Below are 16,227 nucleotides of genomic sequence, written 5' to 3'. Positions count from 1 at the left end.
TAGATTGTGGTTCCACTTAAAGTGTTAATGCAACACAGCCTATGCGACCGTATTTCATGAACGCCACACAGGCTATCACGGAGACACAATTGTTGAACGACAATCAGGAGCTGCATAAGCTGGTCACTCCCAGCGGCGGAATCCTTGCATGGGTAAGGGCAGCAGTCTCATCTCGCCTCGCCAAGTCCGGTGAAGAGTGGGTGCGCACAATGGCAACGGAAAACAGCGGAACGTGAGTATTTCATGAGCAGAACTTACAGTTGGCTGAGGGGTTCATTTTTTTCGGCACACAAAGTGACACGAGTATCTTCGTTTCTTGGAGCTAAATATGATGAAAAACAAACAATTGATTCTCCATCCCAGCCCTGCTAAAGTGAATGCCCATCGAAGCTGTTGAAAACCACCGCTACAAGTGCTGAGGGGGGTATGCAGTGCTCAATTGCTTTAGAGTAATGGTGGTACTGATAATGTAAAGTAATGGTAGTAATGAGAGTAACGGTAATTTTAACAGAACGTCGCCGCTGGTCGTATTGCCGTTTCCTTTTCCCTTTGTCGCTGCTCGTCTTGAAATTGCTCCTCGGGAGTCCTAACTATACCTTGACTGTCCGAAGCGGTGCTGCAACAACAAAGAAATTAGTTGCTAGGCTGGTTCTCTTATATACGAAAGCCTAGTGACGTCACTGTCAACGCCGCAAACCACTGTCGCCGCGGCAGCTTGCGCAACAGTAATCTTTACAGGGAAACGCATGCGGGGAGGGATATATGCTTCGGATTGTGATCAGGAGCGCCTTATCATCAAGTATGTCGTTCGGATGCTTGTTAGGTGCTTTTTCTTTATTGAAACGAATGCTCTTCTGTATGTTGTGTGTGCGTAATTACAATGCGTGTATGCACTTTTCGCTTCCCTTTGCTGACTGCTTGAGGCCTGCTTCATCTCCGCCGCGGATTGACCTAGTATTACAACACCTCCGGGATCGGCCCACATTTTTGTCAATGGACATGGACATGAAAAATGTCCGCCAACGAGAGGCTAACAGTTTCGCTGTAAAATTAATATTGCAGTATTACTGTGGGGTCACAGTCTTCATCTGCAGCTAACGTGAGCAGTAGGGCCATGGCACAGACCGCAGCTACCCGCGGGAATTCCTACGTCGTGCTTGCCATGGGTACACTTTCATTTGGTTAGTATTCTTACAGAGCACAAGTTGGCAAAAGCTAGAGACTACCACGCTGGCAGTTCCGAGCACGATGTGTTTCAATTGACCAGCCCCAACAATCGCGTGCCCGAGGAAGATAATGAATATTCTACACTTTCAGGCACAATTGTTGTCATTGTGCCCACTTTTGAACCAATGATTCTCTCGATGATGGCCAATTGTTATAAATGCCCGCTTTCGATGGAAAATTCCGAATTTTTATAAGAATGCTTTTACACACGGTAAACCCATCGCACGTGTTGTATCTCATACTGACAGCGGACAGCAGAAATTATCGAGTATGACAGCGTACCAGCACTGCTAATGTAAAATTACGTTGTAAAAGCTCATCAGTCCATGGAACAAAGAAGCCATGGTCGCTTCATTATTTTCTGTTAAGGGCGTGCCTTTGAGTATAAGCACTGGTCTTGTATACGTGACGTCACTTCACGTGATGCGCAGATTTTTCCGCAGTCTACGTAGTATTTCGCATATCGAAAGAAAGGCTGTCACCGTCCATTTTCGTTAGTTGGCTTCTCTTGCGGAGCTGTGCTCCTTGCTCTACTTTTTGTCGTTGGATCCTTTGGACCACTGAGACCTGCACGTTCAACGAGAGGCAAAGTCATAGCAGACGCGTTCAGAGACGTAACGTTTGCGCCTATATGTACGGGTGCGCCTGGTATGCGTTCGAGTAATCATCCCCGTTCATGTAAATGTTGCAACCTCACTTTCTGTGTCCTGCAACGCAGCCGTTGCGAAGGTTGATCTGTCGCGAGCGTCTTCACTCGCTGCCACTTGCGACGCGGAAAACATTTATGTCAGTTATTGGAAATCTAGTGTTTACTTTCATATCAGCGCCTCGTGTACTGCGGCTGACTTTGAGGACAACCTGCAGCAGAGCATGAGCCATTTGCATGCAGAATAGAAAACTGAAACTTGTCAATCATGCAAGAACTCCTTTTGCTTTTTTCTCGCGCTTACGGATGCTGTTTGGTGTTTATAATCTCTACTACCGCGTCTAACAACGCGCAGTAGTTATCCCGCACTGCTTTGACGGCTTCTGCACGGCAAGCCCATTTCCAGTTTTCGAGTGGACAAAGATTTCAGCTTCCTTAGCCCTGTGCCTAACGCCGAAGACATGGGTTCAAGAAATTGCGTGATGCACTGGGCTAGATTACATAAAGTTGTATTCAAGCTGTAGCGTGCCGAAGTAGTCAAAAGGAATTTTGTTCTCGGCTCTTGACAAAGAAGCGTCTACGGGAGCCAGATTCTGACCGTGCGCATAACAATAGACAGCGCGATTTGCTCCTGTTGCTTTGCTCCATGCAATTTAGCTTGCACCCCTGCGCAGTGCCATAAAAACGAGCACAGCTCTCTGACGCACACGGGATTTTGAGAAAACCGAGAACACGCTCCAGAGCCATGAATATTGAGATGCTGGCAACACTAAAATTGGCTGAACTGCGGTGAAAAATGCTGCGGGTTGGTTCTTTTCCTCACTAAAGTAACTAATGACAACGGACAGATGTTCTTGGTGTCCATAGTCTCTAGTCTCATAGCTATGCATTGAGTGAATGAATGCATCTTCGCAGCATGCAGTGACTCGATGAGGTCGCCCTGCGCTATATTGCTGGTGTATAAAGCGTTTTTACAGCGAAGCTGCATACATTTACCCCCCAAAGAAATTTTCGTATCGTAAGCAAGAACTCCCCATACGTGGACCGATCCCGAAGATAGTGAAATGACGGACCGACCCGCGGCGGAGGTGAAGCAGTCGTTAAGCACTCCTCGTACGTGGGCAGATCCCGAAGATAGTGCAATACCAACCCGATGCGCGGCGGAGGTGAAGCAGGCGTTGAGCGCACCCCATACGCGAGGTGATCCCGAAGATAGTGCAAAGCCGGGCCGACCCATGGCGAAGGTGAAGCAGGCATTAAGCACTCCCCATACGTGGGACGATCCCGAAGACAGTACAATGCCGGGCCGACCCGTAGCGGAGGTGCAGTACGTCATTAAGGGGCCCACATACACAGCTTCGCTTGTCATCCTTCGTCATGGAGTAGAAGGGCACTGAGTTTTTTGGTCCATAATTTAGGTGAGTTTGAAGGACATGATCGTATTCCTATCAAGAGATTAACGATCTTTAAGAAGATACTTTTTGCGGTGCTTTCCTCGCGTTAGTTATTGCCTCTAAGGAGCCCACCACTCTTCGTGCGTAGAATGACAACGTCTGCAATACGTTGTAGAATTTCCCGTTTGTTTTGCTTTTTCTCTTCTGTGAAAGCGACCCGCTGCTCATGATTCTCATCAAGGAATTCAGCTAAAGATTAGCATTTTCTGTACGAGTACCAGCACATGAGGCTATTTAAACGACTTTGTAACTTTTCCTGTAGCCTGAACTTTTCCATTTGCTGAAGCCCACGGAGACGAATAAAGAAACTGAATGACCCTTCCACGCTGCGCTCCACTGCGGAAAAGCGCGACAGTAGAAGCTAAACGCAGTGTCTCTTTCGATGCTAGATTCAGACCAGTTAAACTCGTCTAACCACCGTGCGCAAAACCTTCGCATTTTGCTTGCCGTCTCTTTCTGCGGGTAGTAATTGAAACGAGGTTGTATGGGACGATGAATAAGCCTGCTGCATCTGTTGCTGTGACACACGTCGGAATGCAACAGCCGCGAAGGGTCATCAGTCAGTGCACAGCTGAAACTCTTCGTTAGAGAACGCTGGTCTTCTTCGTATCTGAGTTCAGCCCGGCAGTTCCCGTCTCAATGGCAGGAAGGTGCTCCTAGAGTGAGTTGCTCTCAAGGCGCTGATTTGCTGCCACCCGGTGAGCTAGTTCACTGCCGGTCTCACATACATGACGCGATAAAAGAACTGTGGTGCTTAGCTCACGCTACTAGCGTTACTAATTTCGACGTTAAAGAGTCCATTCTGTAAATTCAAATGCAAGTATGAAAGTAGAACAGCTTGCCTGAAGTATGGCGCCTTGCACTCTTTCTTGGGCCAACGTTTTTCTACGGGAGTGCCGAAACGGGTCTCCGGAAGGCTTCCCTCACTCCATGGTATCGCAGCACTCGGATTGGGGACGGCGAGTGGGCAGAAAGCACGCGACAGGAACACCGTTTCGTGATGCGCTTGTAGGTGTGGTTTCGCGCATGCTGCGGCCGCGTGGTTGCAGCTTGCCGCCCGGCGTGCGGTCCGAGATTGCTTACGCTGCAGTGGCTACGAGAATGCACTTCTCGAAAAACTTATATGGGTGTCGTGCTAATTGTGAAGCAAGGTGAAGTCGGCCACGATGGTTAGCGCTACATGCAAAGCGCTGAAATGCAACAGCAAGGCGCATCTTGCGCGCAGTGCTTGTTATCGGCGATCTCCCGCTCCGCCCTGGCATGCCTGCCATTTGCTACTCGTGCTATACCGGCTTAATGGCTCCCAAAACAAGCACGATCTACCTATAGTTAGACGGGGGCACATTGAAGCACAGCATGCGTCTATGCTCGATATGCCGGCTTGTCTAACAAAGCCAAATCAACCGCTCTTTGCCTAGGCGACCGGCCTTTGGATAGGTGAGGTGGAAAACCATTAGCAAGTTTGAATTTAAAAAAAAAACATGGTTTGAGATCTTGGGTACAGCAGTATAACGTACACGGTAACACCAGCCCAAGTTCCAGTGTAAGTACTTACCTCTAAGGGCACGCCGTACACCGGGCAGTAAACAACACGTTATCAGCGGCGGCAGCGAATATGAAATGCTCGACCTAAAAATAGGACCGCAGCGGGTCAGCTTCAAAGTAGTTATCGTAGCAAGCTCGCGTTAATTATTGGTTTACTTTCTAAGATAAATTTAAAGTTTTCTTTATTGTCAGGACTTTCCTACGAGGCTTTTTATGCTGTGCGCAAGAAACGTGACTTGTGCGGGACGGTTTTCTTGAACAGGGTTCTCTTGATGAGGATTACTAACTGCAGATCCCTTAATAAATGATATTCGTCGGCTCTTTGGATGCACCCGATCCTGAAGCATAGCCATTTTGACGTTCCCCATCTTCAGCAGATACACTGTTTAACAATGGCCTTCGTTAGAAGCATTGGTCAAGTCCTAAAAAAAAGAAGCTGCGCCATCGATTCGAAAATCAATATGAAGCCACTGAGCACGTGCTGGTGGGCGAGTTGGTTATGCATGATTACAAAGACGGCGCCGAATAAAATAACACACGAAGCGCCTACGTGGTTGTCTCGTATCTCCTTCCTTCGTCTGTTGTTTTATTTGGCGCTGTCTTTGTAATCAAAATGAAGCGATGCCGTGCTTCTCACAACGGCCTGCCTTTGGTCCCCAGCTTTCCGAGGATAAAGAAGGGAAGGAAAGTGTTCTTGGAATGCAACATCAGGTGTTCTCGGCCGCCATTGTCGCCAAAAGCCTGCATTGGCGTAATCTTGAAGATCGAGGGGACACGGCCTACCGAGTAAAAGTATGGGGCACACTTAGCGCCCCTCTTAGACAATCAGAAGCAGCGGCTGCCCTCCTCCCCGCCCCACCCGTGTGCACGCCTATGCGTGGCACGTGTTGTTTGCATCATATTTTGACTTTTACGTGTTATGAAATTCACGTAGCAACATGACAGCGTCATTGCAGTTGTCATTTCTTTCCCCTAGCGTTTCCTCTAGAGCCAGTATAGTAACCATGAGCTTCTCTAACTGCAGTCTGCGTGCTTAATTTGCGTTCGTCGGCTGGTCCGCGTCGCCCTTGCCTGCTTCGGCGCGGCGCAAGCTTGCGCTCTGAAAGTTGGGACAGAAAAGATGCGCTCTGCCATCCTGTGCGAAGAGCTGTGCATCGCGCAAACATCGCTCGCGTTCGAATACGTGTTCGAACACGTGACGGCCAGGCAACGCACCGGCGTCCTTTCAAAATGTCGTACCACGTGCGGAACAACCAGGAACACGCCAAGAGCGACACCGATAAACCAGCAAATGTTGAATGAGAGATGTGCCTGGTTCCCTATGGGAAGCCCGGTGCGGTTCTCGGACCTTTGCCATATTGCACCAATACCGCTCGCCGCGAGGTGCTCGCGTCATCTGCTTACGAGCTGTTTAAAGGTTTCTAATGAGAAATTAAGGCAAGTTCTAGCCCTACGGCATTGCCAAGGTTACTTTGATAGTCTACGCTATGAAATTTATAGTTCATTTAGCGCAAGAGAAATTTCGTTGCACTTGTCTGTTAAGCGCACGATATCACGGTAAAGATGCTAGAATGGCTACTGAAGTTAGGGGCTTTCATAAAAACAGTAGTATTACATAAGCATCTGAATATAGGTTTACTATCTCCCTGTTCATGCTAATCACTTCTCATCCCTTTTTTTTTGCACCTGTTACATTGTGGATTGCAAAGTAGGAGCTTACGGCAGAATAGCTTGTGCCCAGGTACACAGTTTTTCGCTTTTTTCTTGCATTAACTTATCGACGTAGGAGTGTGCGCAGTGCTATCAGTCCGAAATGGCCTTGCGCTTTTATTCCCTGCAGAGGAAACAGTCAAAATTTAGTTCTAGACTACAAGCTCTTCAGTCCTGGAAAGCCTATCAGCGACGGGACACTTTTGCTCCTGGAACGAATGCCGTGAGTACTGAATTGTTTAGCTTTTTTCTCCGAGTCATCCACTAAATGCTTTTATATTAGGAATGCTAGAGAAAACTTGACACTAGTGTCGTATTGCAGTAAGCGCCTAGCTATTCCTTTCTGCTAAGAATTATGGGCAGTGCGCGAAATAGTCGTAACTTCATCTCATACCTAATAGCCATAACAATGTATTCTGCCGAAGGAAGTAGAGCTCCTAACAGCATAAATTAGCATATAGCAGGGGCAGCATAAATTACAGCAAATATTCGCTTGCTGACTAAAGAAACGTGGTCTTATACAACGAATCACTCTGCATTAGTCGTTCTCAGGAAGTGGACTTCCTGAGAACACATCAACACGTCAATAAATTATCACAAACACATCACCCACGTGATTCTGGCAATATGATCTGAAGGACTCAGTTCCTGCAAAAAGCATTGTAAAACTCGCTATATTTATGCGAACTAGCAGAGCGTACGTGTTGAGTGGGAAAGCCCGATTACGAGGGAGGTGGCCTGCGCGAAACAGAAGAGATGTTTGAAAGGCGAATCTAGCCTGGTATTCTATCGGAACAATAGTGACTCGAGCAGTGACGTGATGTATGTATAGCCGCTGTGATGTGGAATTGGTCGTGCTTATGGCCATGCTCATTCTGTGCTTCGTGACCGGGTCCGCCGTGTTGCTACAATGGCTGCTGAACTGAGGGGCTTTCATAAAAACCATAGTATTGTGTAGGTATCTCGATATATGTATACCATATCCCACAGTAAGGATGGGACCAAACGTTGGGCAGTTGGGGAGCGGGCCGCTTAAGAGATAATGGTCTACTGAATGGGACTAAAGGTTGCATATCCTACGAGGTATACCTTGAGTCCGCCTGGTCTTTCTTTAAGTGCTTGTACCATTTACAGGACGAGAACGTTCATCACATTTTAAATTGCATATTTATCATGTTTGCTCATACTTCTGTTGGTCCGTTTGAGGTTTGTTATTTCATTTCACTTTTATGTTATGCATACAGCGAACATCTCCTATGGTCCAAGTAGGCGGTTCCTTTAATTGTAGGAAAGAGAACAAGAAAAAAACAAAAATCAAATATTCAAAATAAATGCAGAAAGTCGAATAACATGTGCAGGACACTTCATTTAGCAATCATTGAAGTGGCACTCCAGTTTGTGGACAAAAATGGATTAGCATCAAAGATACTTCCAGTAGAGTTTTTGCGTTGATGACACTGCGGTGATGTTATGTACTTTCAGGGGCATTGCCAAATTTGAAGACATAAGTCATGTGCTTGGAGACAGCAAATATTTTGCTGGCTATAACGTGGCGTGAGTATTCATTTATCTCAGAGCGGTTCCTGTCTCTACGAGTGAATTCAAAAAGAGCACAGAAAAAAAATGCTGACTTGTTCGTGTATTGTGGAATACTTATGCTGTGTGTAAAAGTGACGTCTTTTGAAATTATTTTTCTTTCCCGTGGAATCAGAACTATAGTGAGAGCGCGAAACGAACACGGATTACTTATCACCATATGTGTACCATATGTCAGTAAATTAGTCGCTTTGGTCTAAAGCTTCGTTTTTGTTTGCGGTAGTGATAACTGACAAATTTAAATTGATGTAAGCCCTAAAGGCAAGTTCATCTGGAAGAAGTTAGCAGGTATTTCTTCAAGAACTTTATTTCTTTTTCAGACACGTCAAGTATTATTAGGTTGAGACGGCAGTCAGTATGAAACACAGCTTTAGACCTAATGCATCTGCGTTGCCTGTAGTCACTTGTTTCCGTGGCATGGAATTAAGGGAATTCCATTTTTCTCATTTTCAGATATTTTCCTGAAGTATTTGAAATGACATCGCAACCAGAAAGTGTGGAGAAATATGGCGACTACTACTCCTACGAGAACAGCCCCCGTGCCAAGATGTTCCAGAGAGACCATGGCAATCTTACAGACATGGACTCCGTTGTGGCATACCTGAGGTAAGTGCAAGGCTGTGCCGGGAAACGCACCTGGCGAAGCTGGTTGGCCGTTAACTAAGAACACGAGCGCAGCAGCGAAATTTGGCTTTCTTTTTGGGTATTTGTATGTTCCAAAATACCTTTCAGATTGTTGTGACTACCTTCTGCGTATAAAGCAACCGTCAATTTTATAACAAAACGTGTCTCTTGCCCACAATAGATAGCGACAGCAATCGTATTCCTTCCTTCGCAAGTAATAGCTTCCTCAAATAAGCGCTGCTTAGTTTACACTACCGTCGCGGGAGCACATTAGTGTCTTTTCGAGAAAGGAATACCGGCGTGTTTTTCACCGTTCTTCCAACGCCAACAGCTACGTCTTTCAATGATGTCTTGAATTTTATTTTTGATATACTTTTGCTTCAGATCATAACGACTTTGCGGTATAGCCTGTAGTTGAAGTCATGATTGTAAATGTAAAGTACTCCTCCCCATACAGCTATGCCCAACCTCCTCATATGATTTATTCACCCGTTTATTTACCAGGTTAAATTTGGTATCAATTTCACGTGCCATTTGCCCAGGTACAATGACTACAAGAACGATCCACTGTCGCAATGCAACTGCACCCCACAGTACAATCCAGTCTACGCCATCGCCGCGCGCACTGACCTGCTTGACGCCAACGGACAGTACGATGTCCCAGGGATGCACCGGCGGGCCGTCGGTGGCATTGACACCAAGGTGACAGTTTTTAATACAAAATGAGGTCTTTATTTTCTACATGGACTGACACAGTGCAAACTTGCTTTTCATTTCACGAAGGTCGGATTTCAATTCTGCATGATTACAAAGGAAAGCATTCATGTTAAACGTTGGCCTCTATTTCAGCATTGACTACTGCCAGTGGTACCAGGGTCGCAAACTTTTGCAAGCAAAAGTGCTCGCGTTCATAGTAGAGGTAAAGCTGATTGCTTGCCTTGCGCTTTGGGTATTACGTCATAGAAGCCTAGAGAAGCACAGAGCACTTTATTATTGGATCATCCTAGTTGCCTCAGTCGCAGTGCTGGTCTGGTCGAGAGGGACCTTTGCGACAGACGGTATAATTCTCGATTTCCTGGTCAGCCATTCTGAAAAGGGCCCGGAGACGCTAGCATGTCATTCTCACCTTGTCATCGCGCCTTACCTTTGGATTCATTCTTGAGGGGCATAGGAAACCGAGCAACCTCATGCTATTGAAATACCTTGTTCTTGTTTGGTAGGCTAGCTTGATCTCTATCCTCTTTTAATGCACTTTCTGCATATATTTGTTGTACATGGCTGTAACTCATCACTCAAGCATGAAATAATTTAATCTTTGAGACAATAAAGCTGGCCGATTGATACAAAACGACACTTTTCTGTGTGGCCAAGGCATCCACAACGCGCTCGTAGAGGAATATTGCATCATAAATCATGTGTCGTTGTGTACCCTGAGGCACAGAACTAGTACTTCGCGTGAAGTACGGCAGTTGACAAAACAAGTTCCGTGCTGGAGAACGCATACGTAAATTGACGTAGCCTGTTAACGTTCTATGGAGTTAACGACCTATAGAAAGAAGGAATGATAAGTGTAACGTTAAGGGATAAGAAAAGGGCAGATTGGGTGAGGGAACAAACGCGAGTCAATGAAATCTTAGTTGAAATCAAGAAAAAGAAATGGGCATATGGGCAGGACAAGTAAATAGGAGGGAAGATAACCGATGGTCATTCGGAGTTACGGAATGGATTCCAACGTAAGGGAAGCGTAGCAGAGGGCGGCAGAAAGTTAGGTGGGTGGATGAGATCAAGAAGTTTGCAGGGACAACATGGCCACAATTGGTACATGACCGGGGTGGTTGGAGAAGTATGGAAGAGGCCTTTTCCCTGCAGTGGGCGTAACCAGGCTGATGAGCATGATGTTACCGCTCTCCAAAGAAGAAGTGTGGCTGCCCCTTTCATCGTCCTATCTCAGACGCGTTTCTCTACGTATGCAGGTGACAAGTCATGAACTGTTTCCTTCGCTGGAGTTTGTCGGTGAGAGTGGGCCCACGTGGAGGACCCAGCCGCCGTTCCAGTGGAGCACAAGCGGACTGGGAGGCAGCCACGTCGGGCAACCGGACAAATGGCAGTTCAAGCCTGTTCAACACAAATGGGAACCGGCGAGGCGCACCAGCGCGAGCAGCTGAAGGCCGGCAGGAGCGGTCGCGTTTCGGTGGCTGGGCGGTGACTTTACACAAATAAAGACATACTCTCGCGCTTTATATGATGTTCCTTAATAAAGGGCCGTTCAAGTCGTCTGCTCGACGAAAAAATAAATAAATAATGATGTCTCGACACTCGTGGAAACGGCAAGAACATTGGTATATAGTCTGTGAGCTTAAAGGTCGTTTGTTTTCTCGATATTCGATGCAAAGTGAATATACAGTTCAAAGTAGAGTACCCATATGAACTACGTAGTCGGTGTCTTAATCTCGTGAAGAAACAGCGCGAAGAGGGGCCGACGCCTGAAACGCGCATGACGGCACGCTGACTACCAAGTAATTTGTAGCGACAACTACACCAAATACCAATCAACGAGCTAGAAAAGTAGGAACAGAGTGGGAAAGCAAAAGTGCACGCAGCATGCGCATAAATAATGAAAACTCCTTTTCCATCCGAACAATTGACAATCACACTCGCGGCGCTGTACAGTTGCTTTATTACTCAGTTTTTCCACGCCTATATACTCGTTAATCCTTCCGCACATACAGCTGTCGTTCTAAGGAAGGTTATAGGTGCCATTTCTGTTCCTGAGAGAGGGAATGGGAAATTTTTTTCATAAAAATGCAGCCGCCCAGAAGTTCAAGCAATGCAATTAGGCTAACGTCATTGCCCCATAACCTGATTAAACGGTCCCTGGAAACAGATAAATAATGTACAGTGCACAGCGATTGTAACGCGATACTAAGGCTGAATGGCGGCCGGCACTTTCTTGCGCAGGTATTGAGAGCTAAGGCAATTGAGCTGATGCATGTTTGTGTCACATGAAAACGAGAGTAATTTTGATGCATCGTTACGCAACTGGGCCCCCTCAGCAATAACTGAGCCCTCACCGGTGACGCAAGAATGACCGGCCGCAATACTGCCCGAGTATCACGTTTCAATCGCTCAGCACTGTACATGTTTACTTTGAATAGTGAGACATAAAGTCGGTCTGATCTCTTTCAGTATGTCATTAGCAGGTCAGGACGATTTATTCTACAACGAAAAAAAGTGCAGTGATCTCATGGCTTAAATGTCGCTGAGTGTGGCTTGTGTAAGCCTCTAATGTGCCAGAAATTGTATGTGACTGCTGCGGTAATTTGCGAAAGCTGTCCTTGCTCTAAAACGCGGCTCGCGACGACAATAATTTCACCGGCGACCCCTGAAAGACGCGCGGCAAAAGAAAATGGGTTTGCAAGGCGTGCAAGAGCATGACATTTGCAAACATTTTTCACGATTTCAGAGAACAATGTGAATGTGGAGCAATACAATTCACTATGGTGTATGTACGTTTGCACCGCCAAGACATGTGCACAGTTATTCGGGTGCTTATTGTGGTACCTACGAGGCACTCGGGCACCTCATACTGCAACGTCCAGCTTTCCTTGTGCAACGCAAGTCGCTACTGAGGGACTAGCGTCGTCTTGGCCCTGCGGTGTGCTGCGATCAACGAGTGCCTGTGCAACATTGATTCTGCGTCTTGCGCGATTAGGTTCAAAGCGCCCTCCTTAGCTTTCAAGTAGAAACTGACTAATCTCTTCTTTGGTAGCGTATGTTATCCCTCTTGCAAATGACGACTCGTCATTTCTCTTATTTATTCAGTCTGTCGCTGATAGCGCGACCTGCGGTAATCGTTTATTCTTTTCCTGCTGCCCCACCCAATTCATTGACGCGATTTTATCTTTGTCTTTACAATAGGTCGTCTTGTTTTTCCTTTCCTCTTTCCATCCCCCTTTCATACCTTGGATATCTATGCTTCTATATCATTCCTGTCGCAAAAGTTGTCAGTCTGCTCCACACCTCGTTTTCATCTGCGTCAACTGTATACACATACGTTTGCAAGCAATAATAACAATCATATCAATAACGAGCTTGAATGGAGAGCACGAATTCATTGTTGGTACTACAATGTGAAAGCTACTGAAATGTGATTGGTCCTTCTACATGTTCATATTAGAGCGATAACCTGAGAACCTTTGATTAGGAGTGCTGCGCGAACGTATGCTAGTGTTAAAAACTACCAAAAGCAGCGATACAAAGCTGTTTTGAAAGTGGCGAAAGAATTTCTGCAGCGGTCACCTAAAGGGCCTCTCATCGACGGATAGTTCAAATAACAGTGACGAGATCATCTACAGGATGTTGCAGTCCTTTTATCACACTTCATGAGGAAGGCCACGAACGTGATGCCACGGGAGCCAAAGCTAACAATCGGTCTAGATACGAGACATCAGTTCCTATCCATCTGCAAGCACCAATCTTGATCCGTGGCTAAGGTGGCGGTCTCATTCCGGTGTCAGGTGCTCCGCATTTGATTAATTGTTTCCGGACGCATTAGGCTTTCCGCGCTGATTTCACCGATGTGTGCTATATCTAATTAGAAAGGTTACTTTCTGCGCTTTTGAATGACAGCTAGTATTACCGCCTATTCTGAAGCGTTACCTGACGGCAATCAAAGCGGTGTGAGCAAAAAACGGCGTTCTTGCTGTCCCAGCCACCGTTGTGCCGTTTTTCCGGCCAAACTGTTCAACATAACAAAATGAACTTTGCTGTGCCTTTAAATGAAATGTTATGAAAGGTTTCTATATAGAGATATAGCGTGTAAAGCATTTAGAAATTTCTATAGACTCCAATAAACATATGAAAAAGCTATAAACGTTGCTGAATGAATATCTCGCTTCTTGTTGAACTCAGGACAATAAGATTTAGTGGTTTTCTAGGCTACAATGCACTTATCATCTACGGAAAGTTCTTTTGTGTTCTGATGAACAGTATTATTATTACTTCTTATTGGCAATTTATGGCTATACTTGGTAACGCATTACGGAGGAAGGAGCAAAACCACTCAAGCTCAAACTCTGAAATTTTCAATTATCAAGTAGCAAGCCCTTCTTTCCATTCTATGGAGACAAAGCTGTCATATGTTTATTGAGAAATCTACAATTGAGCAGTGCATTTAGCTAATCTTTCTGCTGGCCAGGTCCATGCAAATTGACATTCTTCATCAAGTGCACGCGAATTCACGAGTGTTGCACACTAGCATAGCCATACAGGGTTTTGTAATTAATAGCACTCCCGAGATTTTCTAAGCAGTGCTCGAAAAAAAAGGAGACTTCCAATAAATAATAAATCTCACAGGCATTTCCTTGTAGGGGCGCCATCTGCGGGAAAAAATATCAAGCTGTTTTACGTTGGTTCCAACGTTTAGAAAGTGAGCCGCTGCAAAGCACTACAAAGTGAGGAAAACGCGGATGGATTCTTTCTCCAGATTGGAGTGTTTGACTCAGTGTTGTCGCCGCACCTACTCCACATTCCTTCAAGCACTGCTGTCTACAACTACGCCTTCAACGTAGTCCTACGGGAGCTAACTCAATTAAAGAAGGAAAGAAAACAGCGCAGTGCACGGTACACCATTCGTGCACGGTTGCTAACCAGCAGGTTAGGCTATTGTGCCACTATTCCCCTTTCCTTTACGCCCAGTGTAGGGTAGCAAATCGGGCGCTCTTCTCGTTGACCTCCCTGCCTTTCGTCTGCTTGCTCTCTCGGTCTCTCTCTCTTTCTGCGCCCAGGAGAAATGGAGATAAAGTATTATTCCAGAAATTTCCTGGGTGCTCTCTTTTCTTCACAGGTAACTGTGGAAGCGTTCTTCAAGTGCACACAGAGCATGCCATTGCCACCTCCTAGTTCCCAGGCTAGAATAAAGACATCTTGAAACTTGCTTTCTCAACGCAGTGAGGTGTGATGTATTTGTCAGAGTACCGTGTTTGCCCTATTTCGCGCGATGCCGGCTGAACAATAGAATTAGCAGCAAACAATGAGCGAGCCTTACATACCCCGACTGCAGCAAAAAGTGCGGACGGCGGCGTGACCTGCAGCATTCCAAGCCGCGCGCATCAAGCCGAATGTCACGTGTTCCGATGCTCAATGATGTTTTGAAACATGTGATTTCCTATAGCTAGGTGGTCTTCTAGTACAAAAATACGTAGTATTTCTCCGAGTAATCATCGCACTCGCCCAATGCTCGGACCCCTACATTGCACACTTTCTTTTTCAAGTAATGGTCGTACTCTGGAAAATTACTTCAGTTATTGCCGCCTGCTTGTAGCGGTACGTTGCAGCCGATTGAGCAGTGCTTCCACCCGTTTTTTTTAGAAGCGTTTCCGCCCTTGCATACGCAATAGCACGCGTGTGCTCGAAAGCCTTCAAATTCAGCAGAAAAAAAAATAGAAAAAGAAAACCGGGCATGGCGAAAAGTGCAGAGAACACGTGCAAAATTTGCGCTACGTAGACTCATGACTATTAGAACAAAAGTACTATTAGCAAATAATCTGTTTATTCAGTTCCTGTTTGGGTAGAGCCTGTAATCTTATTTCAAAGGCCAGTGCGAGCACTTGGCACTGGACGCCTGTGTCATGGCGAGGTATAGAAGCTGTCCTTCGCGCAAGCAAGGAAAACGGCTGTCGGCGAAACTCGGGACACATCTGAGGGCCGTACACGAGGCTATGCCCGAGTGCTAGCGATGGCCATTGCGATGATAACGCTTGCGTGATGAGTGCTAGCATCGGTGAGCGCATGTACATTGCTTAAAGGGAAGCTGAAGAGTCTGTCGAATTCAATAAGACGCTCATATACGGATGCGAGAACCTTATAAACCATGTAGGTAAAATTTGGTTTTATTTCAATTAGGAGCGACGTAATCGTCGGTTGAAATTGCGCTGTAGCTCCGCCCCCCTTTGAGTGAGCGAGCGGAGCGGAGCGGAGACCGGAAACCGCGGTGTTGTGACGTCAACTCCGCTTCGTTCCTTCGCAGCGTCCGCGACCGTGCCTGACCGCGCTTGTTTCTGCGTGCGTGCCATCGTAATCTGCTTCGGTCGACCCTGCATTCCTTTGTTGGTGCGTCTGCGTGTATGTAGAGTGGTAGTCAACGTGAGTGGTAGACAACCAGAGTGGTAGTCAACAGATGAAGGTCGCTACACGTACTGCATGAACCGGGAAGCTTTTCACGCGTTTAAACTGTCTTTGTAGATTGCTGACAGCTTTGGACAGCGCACAAATGCCGACGATCGCATCCCCGCTTACGTTCCACGAGAAGGCATGCAGGAACACAACACTACAGTTGTTTGACCGGAAACTAGCTCACTAGATCGGCGAAAGATCGGCGAGATCACTAGATCGCTTTGCAAAAAACATACTCACCAAAGAACATTT

At 46.3% G+C, this 16,227-nt stretch overlaps 1 protein-coding gene across 1 annotated transcript in view; it reads left to right on the top strand.

The window, feature by feature from the left end:
• Positions 1-11,017, top strand: part of LOC139047869 (putative phospholipase B-like 2) — a 40,820-nt gene extending 29,803 nt beyond the window's left edge. Inside the window, exons 5-10 of the mRNA XM_070522019.1 lie at positions 72-232; positions 6,713-6,805; positions 8,065-8,136; positions 8,632-8,784; positions 9,345-9,504; positions 10,776-11,017. Coding sequence (XP_070378120.1) covers positions 72-232; positions 6,713-6,805; positions 8,065-8,136; positions 8,632-8,784; positions 9,345-9,504; positions 10,776-10,967 — 831 coding nt within the window. The 3' untranslated portion in view covers positions 10,968-11,017. The remainder of the gene's footprint in view (positions 1-71; positions 233-6,712; positions 6,806-8,064; positions 8,137-8,631; positions 8,785-9,344; positions 9,505-10,775) is intronic.
• Positions 11,018-16,227: the final 5,210 nt, after the last annotated feature.

Source organism: Dermacentor albipictus, chromosome 7, assembly GCF_038994185.2.
Source record: "Dermacentor albipictus isolate Rhodes 1998 colony chromosome 7, USDA_Dalb.pri_finalv2, whole genome shotgun sequence".
Taxonomy (NCBI): domain Eukaryota; kingdom Metazoa; phylum Arthropoda; class Arachnida; order Ixodida; family Ixodidae; genus Dermacentor; species Dermacentor albipictus.
This window is presented reverse-complemented; position numbering and strand designations above follow the sequence as displayed.